The sequence below is a fragment of the Telopea speciosissima genome, chromosome 9 (genome assembly GCF_018873765.1).
Source record: "Telopea speciosissima isolate NSW1024214 ecotype Mountain lineage chromosome 9, Tspe_v1, whole genome shotgun sequence".
Classification (NCBI taxonomy): domain Eukaryota; kingdom Viridiplantae; phylum Streptophyta; class Magnoliopsida; order Proteales; family Proteaceae; genus Telopea; species Telopea speciosissima.
In genome coordinates this window covers 48,785,423-48,799,492 of record NC_057924.1, presented here as the reverse complement: position 1 = coordinate 48,799,492, position 14,070 = coordinate 48,785,423, and the positions used below count along the sequence as shown (strand labels likewise).

General features: G+C 40.6%; 1 protein-coding gene across 1 annotated transcript in view; it reads right to left on the bottom strand.

The window, feature by feature from the left end:
• LOC122639692 overlaps positions 1-14,070 on the bottom strand; it is a 105,001-nt gene that overhangs the window by 49,338 nt on the left and 41,593 nt on the right. Inside the window, exons 4-7 of the mRNA XM_043832594.1 lie at positions 4,485-4,650; positions 4,295-4,395; positions 4,110-4,182; positions 3,849-3,984 (exon numbers count right to left, since the gene is read on the bottom strand). Coding sequence (XP_043688529.1) covers positions 3,849-3,984; positions 4,110-4,182; positions 4,295-4,395; positions 4,485-4,650 — 476 coding nt within the window. The remainder of the gene's footprint in view (positions 1-3,848; positions 3,985-4,109; positions 4,183-4,294; positions 4,396-4,484; positions 4,651-14,070) is intronic.

The window sequence follows — 14,070 nt, the reverse complement described above, 5'->3', positions numbered from 1 at the left end:
TTTGTAAAAAGACAACGTTCACAATGAAAAAAATGATTGACAAGAAAAAAGGTAAATAAATGTGGCAACAGTTTCCTCATAACAGAAAAGGAAGGGTGTCCCAAACGACGATGCCAAAGCAAAATATCCTCCTGTGTACGTCCGCCATCTTGCCCACACACATAAGATTGAGCTTTTGCAATAGGGGAGACACAGGTCTCCAAAACATATAAGCCATTTACTTCATGTCCACTGCCAATCACCCTCTTCGTCACCAAATCCTGAAAAAAATAATGGGTAGGAAAGAAAGTGACAAACCAGTTCAAAGATTTAGTTAATTGGCTAACTGAAAGGAGATTTGTAGCCAAGGTTTAAAGTATCAGTATCAGGTATCGTATCGGTCGGGTGATTTTAAGAGACGTATCGTATCGTATCAGAGATACGTATCGAACAATACAAATACGAATAAAAATGGTCAAGATACACATGAAAATACATTTTTGGAACAAAAAACAATATAAATACGCAATATATAATAAGTGTCATGCATAAAACCTAAAATGGTGAATAATGTATACGCAAACAAGTGCATTAAATTGAAATTGGTATAAAAGATGAAGTTTCTCACATGTTGTAATCGTCTATAGCCATGAAGAGTATTGGATGATGCAAAGGATGATGTTGTAGCACTCCTTGATTCATTTTTAGTTTAAACGTGTGAAAAACCAAGATTAAATGCAAGATTTTAGACTCCTGGTTGAGAGTTTTCCTTCATTTTTTCATTAGATTATGAATTGTATCGAGTCTATGAGTGAAAATGGCTTTTTTATGGAATGTATCGATGGTATCGGTACGTATCGATATGTATCGGTGCGTATCGGTATGTATCGGTACGTATCGGTGATGTATCGGTATGAATCGAGCCGTATCGATCGATACGTATCGATACGTATTCAACCACACACTGAACCCTTTACTAGACGTATCGATGGTATCGATACGTACGGTCGATACGTATCGATGGTATCGATGTCGATCGTCGATAGCATTCAACCAGACCCTTTACTGGTATCGATGGTATCGATACGTATCGGTCGATACAATTTGAGACAGTTCATTTTTCTTAAATAGGAGACGTATCGATATGTATCGTATCGGTATCGACCGATACCGATATGTATCGTATCGGTATCGACCGATACCGATACGTATCGGTCCGTATCGTATCATATCGGTCGATACTTTAAACCATGTTTATAGCAAAGTTTGGAACATGAAAAACAGACTTCAAATCCCATCTTAGAAGTAACAGGGCAAGGCCCCCATACACATCAGAATGTACTAAAGAAAAAGGGTATGCAGACTGTTTATTGACTCTAGGGGAATAACTAACACGGTGGAGCTCTTCAAACTGACATGACTCACACTCTAAACTAGGAAGAGAACTAAAACGAGGATCCAACTTCTGTAGACTCTGCAAAGACGGATGACCCAGCCAACAATGAACTTGGTGTGGAGACAAAACACTGGAATAAGCAACTAAAGGAGAGTCTTCAAGATGATACAACCCCCCTCGCTCACATCCCCTACCAACCATCTTCTTCGTCATAAGATCCTAAAAACACAGGAATTAGGATAAAAGGTCACTGAACAATTGTAGGCTTTAGTAATTTTACTAACAGAAAGTAGGTTACAAGGGAAGTCAGGTAACTAGAGAACAGAAGACAAGGATAAGGACTTAGTTGGGTTGACAGTACCCGTGCCAGTGACTTTGGCAAGGGAACAATCAACCAATGTAACACTAGACTCTTAAGACCAAAGGAAGAAAAATTACCTGATACACTAGACATATGATCAGAAGCACCTGAATCAATGATCCAAGGACGAGAAGTAGAGAAACACAGTGTGACATTACCTGTCTGGGCAAAAGTAGTTGTGGAGGAAGATGTAGAGGGCTGAGAAATCTGAAACTGTGTGAACCGAGCATAATCCTCATCAGACAATCTTACCCCCTTACCCTCAGAAGGTGTAGCAGGAGACTCGGTACTAGTTGCTGAATTACATACTGCTGTTGTGGTGGCTTCCCATGAAGTTTCCAACAATAGCGTTGGATGTGTCCTGGTCAACCATAGTGATTACAAGTCTTCACAGAACCAGAATTTTCACCACCATTACTACTACCACTACCTCTTCCACCTCCACGGTCAGTTGTACTACCACCACGGCCCCCATTACGTCCACCATTACCTCTCCCTTGACTAGAAGCAACAAGGGCAGAGCTCTCACCATGAGCAGCAGCTGGTTCATGGGAACTATCACGAGAAACACGAAGAACGCGAGAAAAGGTTTCTGCAAGTGAGGCAACTTTACCACCTCCAAGAATAGTGGAGCGTACTGAGTCATATTCCTGGCCCAGTCCTCCCAAAAATCCCATAACTACAAGCAGTTCACGTTGATCTTGCATCTGTTTCACATCCGAACTAATGGGCAGCAATGCATTTAACTCTTCAAACATTCGTTTATAATCGGCAAAATATTGGGTCAACGGACGCCCCTTCCTATCAGCATGATAGAACTCCTGTGACAGCTCATATATACGGGATAGATTATTCTGTCCAGAATACAAAACATGAAAGTAATCCCATAACTCCTTCACAGTATCTATGTGAGTCACTAAGTCAACAATCTGTGAGTCCATACTATTCAACATCTGTCCCAGAATGCGTGCATCTACAATTTCCCACGCTTCATCATCCTTTGGTTTGGCCATTGTAAGATATTTTGGTTGGCCACAACCAGTCAAAACAACCCACACAATTTTCTTCCATTGCTGGAAATTACTCACCCCTTCCAATCTCTTCTCTGTAATAGATTTGGAAGAGCCCGAAACAACCTCAGAGATAACATCTTTGGAATCTTCAGTTTGGTCACCCATCTCAACCAAGCAAACTGAAGCAGAAATTCATCAACAACTAATAAAAACTGATCAAAAGTGATGAACCAGCAAGCAAACACGATCACCAACAGCCACCAAAAAATTCAGAGATCGATTTTTGTTCTAAAATCGATGCACACTCAATATCCAGCAAAGATCGATTCAAGGAAAACATTACAAAAAATCTTCAAACCACCAAAAAAGGAACTGAAATCGAAAAATATTCTCTTCCCAAAACCCTGAATCCAAATTAAGCAATCACCCCAAAAACGAGACTAGGTTCCTTTATATAATCATGAACCAATATCAGCAAACTCCACCAAAATGCAGCATAGGGTGCTGCAACCCCTTCAAACTGTGGTCATGAAAATCTTCAAACCTGAAGCCTTAAAAACCGCAACAATGTCGAGTAATCTGAGAGTAATCGAGTAGGTCCTAGGATGTAGAATCGACTCCTAAGATCCTAGCTCTGATACCATGTAAATAAAACCAGATTTAATGAAGAAGATGGAGAGGAAGAAGAGGCTGCAATCCTTTGGGGAGAACAACCGATCAAAGTTGAACTCCCCCTTTCACTAATTAAGATAAGAATATGGTACAAGAGATAAGAAGGGATAAAATCCCCAAAATAACCCCACTAAACCCATCTCTAGCGCTAACACTGAGATGCCAAATCTCGATATCTAACACATATAAAAACAAATTACATAAAACAGTTCTGCCTGTACTGTGCACAGGCTTGTATGCATTTTCTAGTTAGCAAAAGATGGTATTTTTTCATATAAAGGTAAGCAAAGGATGTACATGGACATCAGAAAATCAAGATTTCTTTTCTAGAAGCATGAAATCCCCAATTTTCACTAATTCAAAAAAAAAAAATGAAAGAAAAAGTAGGAAACAGCCACCTTTTAAAGATAAACCACAGGAAACTTACATTCCGATCATATTTGGTCTCTCAGTTGACACATCCCATGCCAGAAGTGTACCCCGTCTATCACCGACAAATATCCACTCCAAAGTTGGATGAAAAGCAAAGGCACCAGCACCAATGAGCTTAATAGTATTATCGACTGTATCAAGGAACAAGGACAATATAATTGGACAAAATACCATTTATTCAGAAAGAGTATTTTCTAAGAGATCCTTCTTTAAATGTTAATAGCTGAGATAAACGAAATTATTAATCCCATCTTACGCTGTAGTGTATAATGAACGGCATACGTTTGGATGTTGTAAGCTCGAATCAAACCATCTGCATAAGCTACATACTGAACCCAATACAAACCATTAGAAGTCTTCCCAATCAGAGACAATCAGTCACTTCAAACTTGAGTTGTGCAGAGCATAGCGATGATATAAGTAAAATATAAAGCACATTACCAAGACAGGCAGGCGAGGATGACAAGCAAGATTAATAATAGGTTTTTTCAAATCTGTCTTTATTTTTGTTGGTGCCCTTCCCCCTTCAACAGTTCCAACCACTTCATACAGGCAAACCAGTGAACGGTTTAGACAAAATTACAAGGTTAAATCAATCACAAATAACATTGATAAAGATTAAAATAACAACCTGTTACACTCATCCGCTTGTGGAAACCGAAAAAAACAATAGGTTGGAGAGGGGTCAATGCCATATGGACTTCTGTTTCAGAAGAAATTTGTTCCATTCTCTTTTCAGGTGAATGTAACACACAAGTCTGTTCGGTGTCAAAATCACAGGACCGGAGTGTGCAATCCTACAACATAAAAGAAATCAGTTAGAGGTCAACATGAAAGAAATTTTTCAACCTGTCCAAATAAAAAACAATATGCAAGTAAATATTAAAAGACCCCAAAAAAACCTGGAATATAGCAAATATACCAGTAATATAGCACTCACCTTGTTCATCTTGACCTCATCTAGGTGACACCGGTGCACCATGGCAACATGGCCTCATCTTGGCACCATGACAACTATGGAATGAATATTTTCTTCCACATTTTTTAACACAGAAAGTATGCCTATTTGACATGAATCTAAAATCTTTAAAGTAGTCCACCATAAGAATCTTACCTACTTGGACCATTCATTCTACCTGAAGTACCAATATTAAATACCACAAACATGTGTAAGGGTGTTGGGTTGTGTCATATTCTCCTACCTGTCCGCCCCCTTTCTGAATTATTGAAGTTGGGTATGCACCATTGATTAGGCACACGGTGGTATTGTTCCCAGTCTGTACCTTTTTAAGCTAATGCATTATAGTTTTCAGTATGCTTGTTACATTAAAAATCTTAGGAATAGACACATACTTTTGTTGCTAAAGTTATAATTTTTGGATATCATCTATCCGACTATCCAAAAAAAAAAAAACAAAAGGTTAACTTTTGGATATCAATAGTTAATGCAACATCATTGCCATGCTTGTTTACTCATAAACTGTACACAATTATTTGTATGATATGATAATTAGCCTACCTGGGTGGTCTAGATTAATGAAGTCCTCATTCCCAAGATCTAATGCTAAAGAAATCCAACTCCTAGACACAAACCTGTGCCTACCCTAGCACCTGAACCCATGTAATATAGACTGAAAACCATGTGCAGGATTCTGCTTGTTGTCAAACTTTAATCGAATAGTCTGACCATAAAGAAAAACCATTGAGCCTTGTATCTTTCTCAACATCCTGTCATCTTCCTAGCAAGTAGCAACTGAGTAATCTGCCTCGTCCAAGCTTAAGGAGGTTGAAGCACTCCATCAATTCTGTTTTTCTAACAAAGCTTGTCTAAATGCATGGCAGCACTATTTCCTCGTTGCAGACTCCAAAGCATTGTTAATAATAAAGTCCACAGAAGGCAAAACTATATTTGCTATCTCACAATGAGTAAAGCAACTTATGACACTTCCATAAATTGACCCATAGAATTGTACTATCTCCCAAAAATACTTTATGCAGAAGGTTCTACAATTGGTTGCTTAAGTGTAGGACTGTAGGTTACAGAAAAGGATCAAACCTGATTTATGGGTTGTACAGGAACAGAAAATGATAGTTTTAGTTATTTAGAGTGAAGCAGAAATAAAAGAGGAGAAATTGAAGAAGACGTGCACTTCCTCAGAATTAGACTATTAGAGCACAGTGGGTGAAATGGGTTTACCCATATAGGACCCATCAAGATTCAGTTTGACCACTCCATATGGAGGACGGGACCACAGAAACTCCCTTGTACAGTTGAACTCCTATGTATGTCAGTTCGTGTCCCTAAAAGGAATGGGAGAGCATGAGTTATACCAGTTATCACAAAACCAAAGCTCTTTCCACAAAATAGCTCTGGCACTTTCGCTTAGAAACAGCTAGCTCTGGCACTTACACGTGGAAACAGGAAAGCTCTGGCACTTTCTCTTAGAAACAAGAATGGAAGAGCAGGATAGCTCTGGTAGTTTCGCTTAGAAACAGATCGCATTTGGAGATAACTAATGGCTGCCAAGTACAGGCTGTTCAATACTTGGGCGGCTGCTACTCTGCCCAAGTGCTTGATGGAAACATGCCCTAGCTGATTGTAGACCACCATTGCCCTAACGCCACAACGTTTTCTTGCTGGGCGCTAACATCTTTTTTTAATAGAGCTAAGGCTTTACTTTTCTTGCTGGGCTAACGTGTGCGCTGTATATAAAGGTAAGGCATTGTCCTGATCATAGTCTCGTAGACCAACCTCCGTTTGCTAGGCTGCTAAGCTGAAGAATTTCCAAAAAGAAATACAGGCGCTCTTAAGCCATCATTTGATCATCAATTGCTGGCTGAGAAGAGGAGTATAGAGGCCTTCCAATGAGGGAACATAGGATCAATCATTATGCGAGATAGTAGGGCATATTATAATATAAAAAAATAGGGTGCAGTACATTAAATCAATCTGGGCACCCAGTATTGGACTTAGGTCGGTGGATTTATATATAATCATGCAATGAGGTATAGGAATTATCACAAGGTCTGTAGGGGTAAGGGCGTATAAGGCCAATCATGCAGGGAGATTTTGATAACCGAATCGGCTACTGATCTTTGACTAAGCGTATGGATGAAGCTATGATCTTAGCCTCGGCTATAGATGAATCAATCAGTGACTTATAAGGGAGAAGTGACTCATAGACTTCCCAGCTCCACTCCTTTTCAGGAAGACGCATTTATACATTTAAATAGTAAGTAAATCCCCGGCCTAGATGACTTCTTCAGAGCTCATACATTAAGCAGGTGGTTTATGCCACTACAAGAATTCCAATGTGCTTATAGATCATCATTACTTGGTAACAGATCTTGGATCTGTTATTGTTGTAAATTGTAATATGGGTACAAAGGTAAAACTGCCATAAGGGTATCTTGGTCTTGTACTCTATTCTGGAATGTTCCTCTATCTATTATAAAAAAAGTTGGCCTGTGTCACATTGACAAAAGTCATTCTCCCTATTTCAGATTTCATCATGGTATCCAGAGCTAAGGGAAGTCAATCTACGGATTTCGGTTATGTTTGAGAGTAAAAACACAGCAGCCACCACCTTCCTTCCAACCTCCACACCACCGCCATAACAGCACCACCACCACCACCTCTTCCGCCTCCTTTCCGCCACCACCAACCCTTCCGCCTTCTCTCTCCTTTCTCACGTCTCTCTCTCCTCTCGCGAGACTACAGCCCCCCCTACTCTCCACCTTTTTTCTCGTTTTTTTCCTTCTTCTTTTTTCCGCCTTTTCTTTTCTCTTTTTTTCCACCTATACAGCCACAACCGCAGGTTTTTTCTCCTGCTTCTCTCTTTCGGTCTTCCCTGGTGGTGAGTGTATCCCATCAAGGGCCCTTTTTCCTCTCATCCACTATGACCCAAATCTCCCACTTAATTTGGAGATTTTTTTATGTGGTGTTTTGGTAAGTGAAGATTTGTGATATTTTTTCCCTTCTCTATGGCCATGTCTGACGACGAAAATTCTACCATCTCTTCTGGGCAAGGGGGAACCTATGTGCATCGTGAGAAGGATTTCCCTAGTTTCCAAACTAACTCTGTCAAACTGGATGGCAATAATTACCTCATGTGGTCGAGGTTTGTTTCGCTTGCCGTTGGTTCCCGTGGTTTGAAAGGCCATTTGATGGGTACCACTGTTTGTCCCACTGCTGCAGGGAAGGCCCAGGATAAATGGGATCTTGATGAGTGCCTGGTAATGTCTTTTCTCCTCAGTTCCATTGATCTTGCGATTTCTCAGAGTTATTTGTTGTAAAAGACTGCTGCCGATGTCTGGAGTGTTGCCAAGGAAACCTACTGTAAGGTAGGTAATGATGCCCAGTGCTATGAACTCCATCGGAAGATACATAAAATGGAACAAAAGGATCTTACTCTTAGCCAGTACTACAATGCCATGAGAGGTATCTGGCAAACTTTCGATTTCCATGGGAAGTTTACTGCTACATGTCAGGCTAACACTATTGCATACCGCCAATGGGAAGACAAGCTTCGGGTGTATGATTTTTTGGCCGGACTGAACATGGAGTATGATCCCATTCGTGCACATGTCTTGAATAGGGATCCCTTTCAACCCTTGCCTAGGCATATGCTATTATTGCTTCTGAAGAAAGCCAACGTGAGGCTATGGTACACCCTCCTCCGATGGAGCGTGCTGCCCTTTATACGGCTCCCTCTAAAGGGGCTTTGACTTCCTCTTCTGCTTCTCCTTCTGTCCAGAATTATGGTTCTACTGCCCCATCTGGGCGACCTCCTATTAAGCGTGACTACTGTGGGAAAGAGAGTCACACCAAGGATCGTTGCTGGAGACTTCATGGCCATTCACTTGATTCCCGAGGGCGTGGTCTACCCAAATCTGGTGGAAGTGTTGCTCATCAATCCATCTCTGAGGATGATTCTTCTAGTTCCACCAGTACACCTCTCTCTACCGATGAGATGACCCACCTGCGGAGTTTGATGTCACGGCTGGAATCTACTACTTCAGCACCTTCGGCCCATGCGAGTGTTGCCTCTGCCACTATTGCTCCTTCCTCTGCCAATTCTTCTACAGGTATTCGGTTTTATGGTCAGATATCCTCTGTCAAATCCCCTTCTTGGATCATTGACTCTGGTGCTACTGATCACATGACCAGTTCTCCCAAACACTTTTCCCAACATTATCCATTAGCTGGTAATAGTAAGGTTCGAGTTGCTAATGGCTCTTTTTCTCCTATATCTGACAAGGGGGTTACACATTGTTCACCTTCCCTTTCTTTATCTTCTATTCTTCATGTCCCACACTTTTCTACTATCCATTAGTAGTATTAAACGTGAGCCCAATTCTAAAGTGACTTTCTTTCCTTCTCGCTGTGTATTTCAGGACTTGGAAACGGGCAGTACGATTGCATGTGGTAAGATGGAAGGTGGCCTGTACCTATTAGAGCAGCCTCCTACCGTGGCTTATCTCCCAGGATCTGGATCTAAAGTACTAGCTGATTACATACATGGCATCGTCGATTAGGACACCCACCGCTAAGAACTCTTACTAGCTTATTTCCTAGTTTTTCTAAAGATTGTAAGTTGAACAATTTTCATTGGGATGCTTGCATTTTAGCAAAGCAAACCAGATCTACATACCCAGTGTCGGATGGGGCCCTGCCTGTGTGGTTTCTTCTTCTGGTTTTCATTGGTTTGTGACTTTTATTGATTATTTTAGTAGAACAACTTGGGTTCATTTAATGCACCAGAAGAGTGATGTTTTTTCTATTTTTCAGCATTTTCATAACATGGTTTCACACAATTTGATGCTAAAATCAGAATACTAAGGTCTGATAACAGCACTGAATATTCGATTGGGGCATTTCAGTCCTATTTTTCTGCACATGGGATTGTTCACCAAACTTCCTGTGTAGATACTCCACCTCAAAATGGAGTGGCAGAGAGAAAAAACCGTCATCTTCTAGAGGTTGCTAGGTCTTTGATGTTTGCTATGAATGTTCCTATTCGGTTTTGGGGAGATGCTGTCACCATAGTCCGAAATCTCGCGAGATTCTCGGTTTTTTAGTAATCCGAGTCGAGATGGAAGGGGAAACATAAAAGTGCAAGATCTCGGCGAGATCTTGTCCCGAAAAAGCTTCAAAAACAAGTGGAAAAACAAGAGAAAAAATGCAAAATCTAGGCGAGATCTCGGGTCAAAAAGTGGATCTCGGGTATGGGCACCCTGATTTGACCCAAATTACTTGTTTTAAGTCTTAAAACAAGTCTGTTTTTGCCTATTCTGTCGACAGAGAGCTCTCCAACACTCTCTTCTTCTCTCCAACTCTCTTCTTCTCTCAATCTGCTCTTCCCATGTTCATTGTTTGGTTGGATTGAAACATTTGGAAGCTGAATTTGGGGGCAAAGTGAAGATTGCAGCTCAATTTTGGAGGATCGCTCAAGTTTGTGAAGGTTTTTTGAAAGGTAAACCCATTTTCCCTGAACCTATTTTTTTGAAAAAAATTTGATGAAATCTTGGTAGATGGGTGTGATTTTGAGTTATGTTAAACAAGTTAGGCCGATCTATCACTTGATGGAGGCCGAATTTTTTTTGGGTTATTAAATTATTTATTATAATTTCTGGGAAAAAAATGATTTTTTTCAAAAAAGAAATTAAAAAAAAATAGGATAAATACTTATTGTTCGGATGTGATCTTGATGTATGTTAGACTAGTTTGCATGCTCTACAGCCTCATGGAGTCATTTTTTTTTTCACCCATTAAAAAAAATATTTTATTTTTCAGATTTAATAATTATATTATTTAAATAGTTAAAAAATAAGGAAAAATATCTGTTTTTGTTGGAAAATTATACACAACAGTTGTACATAATGTCCAACTTCAAATGATGTCAAATACATCATTATGTTATAATATTTTATATTTGAAGGTATAATTATTTTTAATAAAAATTGTAAATATTATTTTTAATTAATAAATAAATACTAGGGTTAGAGAATAAATAAGAGATAGGTATTTGATTGTTCTAGTAGCTTCATATTATGTGTAATAGTTATAAATACAATACTTTAAGTGTTTATTACCTTACTTTAAGTCTATAATAATTACTAATACATGTTTTTTTATGTAACAGTGTAAAAAATCAGATAAGGGTTACACAATGGGGGATATAGCCTGGTTACATGGAGTCCCAATGTCTGAGGACAAAAAGAAGTCAAAGTGTAACTACTGTGGGAAGATTCTAAATTCTGGAGGAGCAACTAGGTTAAAGGAACATTTGTCTGGTCTGGGCAAAAATGTTGCCAAATGCCAAAATGTTCCGAGCCAAGTGAAACTAGCAATGGCACAAAATTTAAGAGGGGTACAGACAAAGAAAGCTGAGAGGGAGAGACAACAAATAGCTTTCGATGAGGCAGTGCTAGAGAGGCCTGGTGTAGACATCCTTGGGGGAGTAGGAAATGATACTGAATATAGGCCTACACCTGGTGAGTTCCAATCAGAGGCTGAATGGAGGATTTACCAGCAGACTTTGGCAGCGAGTAGGCAAAGTTTTTATTTTGACAATATCAGATCATATGAGCAAGCAAGAGGAGCTGGTGGATCTGGCTCAGCTACACCAGTGCAAGAAGATGAGAGGAGAAGCACTGGCTCAAGAGATATCCCATGACCCTAAGCCCGACCACGAGCACGTTCCCCAGATACCATTTTTTAGCAGGATCCATCTACCTTTAGGCAACAAGATGCCTTCCAGCCAACCATCCCACAAATGTTTGGTGGTAAACAAGAGGATGCACGGAAAGCCTTCAGCAAGTTCATGCTATACAACCAGCTAATGTAGCTCAAGGAACCTATTATAATGCATTCCTTGATGCTGCAGAGAGGGCTGGCCCAGGATGGAAGGGGCCTACACCATATGAGTTGTATAATGTATATTTGCCTAAAGAGGTAGAGGAGCTTAAAGAGTACATAGAGGGTCTGAAGCCATTGTGGGACACATATGGGGTTACTCTTATGGCTGATGGTTGGACTGGACCTACTAGACAGTCCATTATAAATTTCATGGTGAGTTGTAATGGGAAGACTGTCTTCTTGAAGTCTGTTGATGCATCAAAGCATGTCAAGGATGCATCATACTTGTACAAGCTACTGAAGCAAGTGGTAGATGAAGATATAGGAGCAAAGAACGTTATCCAAATTGTGACGGATAATGGTTCTAATTTTAAGAAGGCTGGAGAGAAACTGATGAACAAGAAGAGTAAGAGGATCCGCCTCTTTTGGACTCCATGTGCAGCCCATTCTATTGATCTAATGCTGAAGGACATGGGGAAAAAAGCTTTGGTGGCTGGTGCGGTCAATAGGGCAAGGCAAGTGACCACCTTTGTGTATAACCATGGTTATGCTTTAGCCTTGATGAGGGAGAAATGCAAGGGGGATTTAGTGAGGCCAGGTGTCACTAGATTTGCCACCAATTACATTGCATTGAAGAGCATCCAGTCAAAGGTGGTAGGTCTGAGGTCAATGTTTGCAAGTGACCAATGGTTTACTTGGTCAGGCTCTAGGACACAAGAAGGGAAGGCAGCACAAAAGACCATTGCAAGTAACGGATTTTGGAATGACTTATATAAAGTTGTTGCCATATTAGAACCAGTGGTGGCAGTACTAAGGATGGTTGACACTAAGAAGAAGCCTACCTTGCCCCACATATATGCTGCCCTGCAAAAGCTGAAGGAAATGGTCCGAGCTACAATACCCCGAAGTGCTCGCTCATACATTAACATCATTAATGAGCGATGGGAGAAGCACTTGAGTCATCCCTAGCATAAAGCTGGTGAGTTCAACACTTCAACATCTATACACTTTATGTGAGTTTTTACATTTACATATTCAAACCTCTAAAGTATTAAGTCCCTAACAACTTATATTTGTGGTTTCCCTTTTACTAGCATACTATTTGAATCCAAAGTACCAGTACTCGCATGATCTTGGGCTGGACACAGATTTGTTACTGGAGGTTGAAGCTGTTATTGAGAAGTTGGAGGTCAATCCCAAGACACAATCTGACTGCAATGATGAGGTGAGACTATGGGACTTTGGTATTTTGCTAGTCAGTAAAGGAATGTAATTACTAAATAGCAAATACTGATGCCTCTAACACTGTTTCAAATTTCAAATATAAATAGATCAAGGCCTTCAGAGAGGCCTCAGCAAGTTTCGATCGAAAATCTGCAGTGGAGGGTAGACAAAAGTCAGACCCTGGTAGGTGGCAATGTAGCATGATTTTACATATATGACTTATAATTTTATCCCTTTACAATTTACATATTCTTAATATTCTTTGTTTATAATGCAGCTGACTGGTGGGTACTATATAGTACAAGTTCACCCAACCTGAGGAAGGTAGCAATCAAAGTGTTGTCACAAACCTGTTCATCCTCTGGCTGCGAGCGCAACTAGAGAACATTCGCCTTGATACACTCAAAGAGGCGGAACAGATTGGGTAGTCAACGACTAGAGCAACTGGTGTATGTGCATTATAATATGAGACTAAGGATGAGGCACATACATGAAGAATTTGAGAAGAATGACAAAGAGCCCATCGAGCTAGCCAACATATTCCAGGAGGACTCTGATGAGGATGAGGATCCCCTATTCTAGTGGGTGAGGGATCGTGGTGCACCAGAGATGGATGAGCCATGAGGTAGGCCTGATTCCACTATTGCGTCCGTAACCGACATAGATGTTGAGGACTATATGTCGCAAGAGGGGCGTGCACATTCTCAGTCACCGAGACCATTTAAGGCTGCAACAGGAACTCCTCCTGATGGTGATGGTGATGGTGATGGTGATGGTGATGGTGATGACCCTGCTGGTGGTGATGACGCTCCTGCTGGTAGTGGTGGTGGTGGTGGTACTGATGGTAGCATGCCTGCTGGTGGTTATTATGATGATCGTCATGAGGGGATGCGCGACCAATACCAGCAAGAAGTAGGAACACAGCAGGACCCTGTGCGTTTCACAGGTGAGTCTCAGTTTACACATGCCACACAAGATCAAGACCATGGTGACCACAGCAAAACTTACAAGAGAAGGACGGGTCACAAACAGAACCAACCTCAATATGATGACACAAGTATGAACACCATGGTAGCAAGTTTTGGAAGCATGAGTATGGATACTGGTAGTCAGCATCAGCCGTGGCAATCAT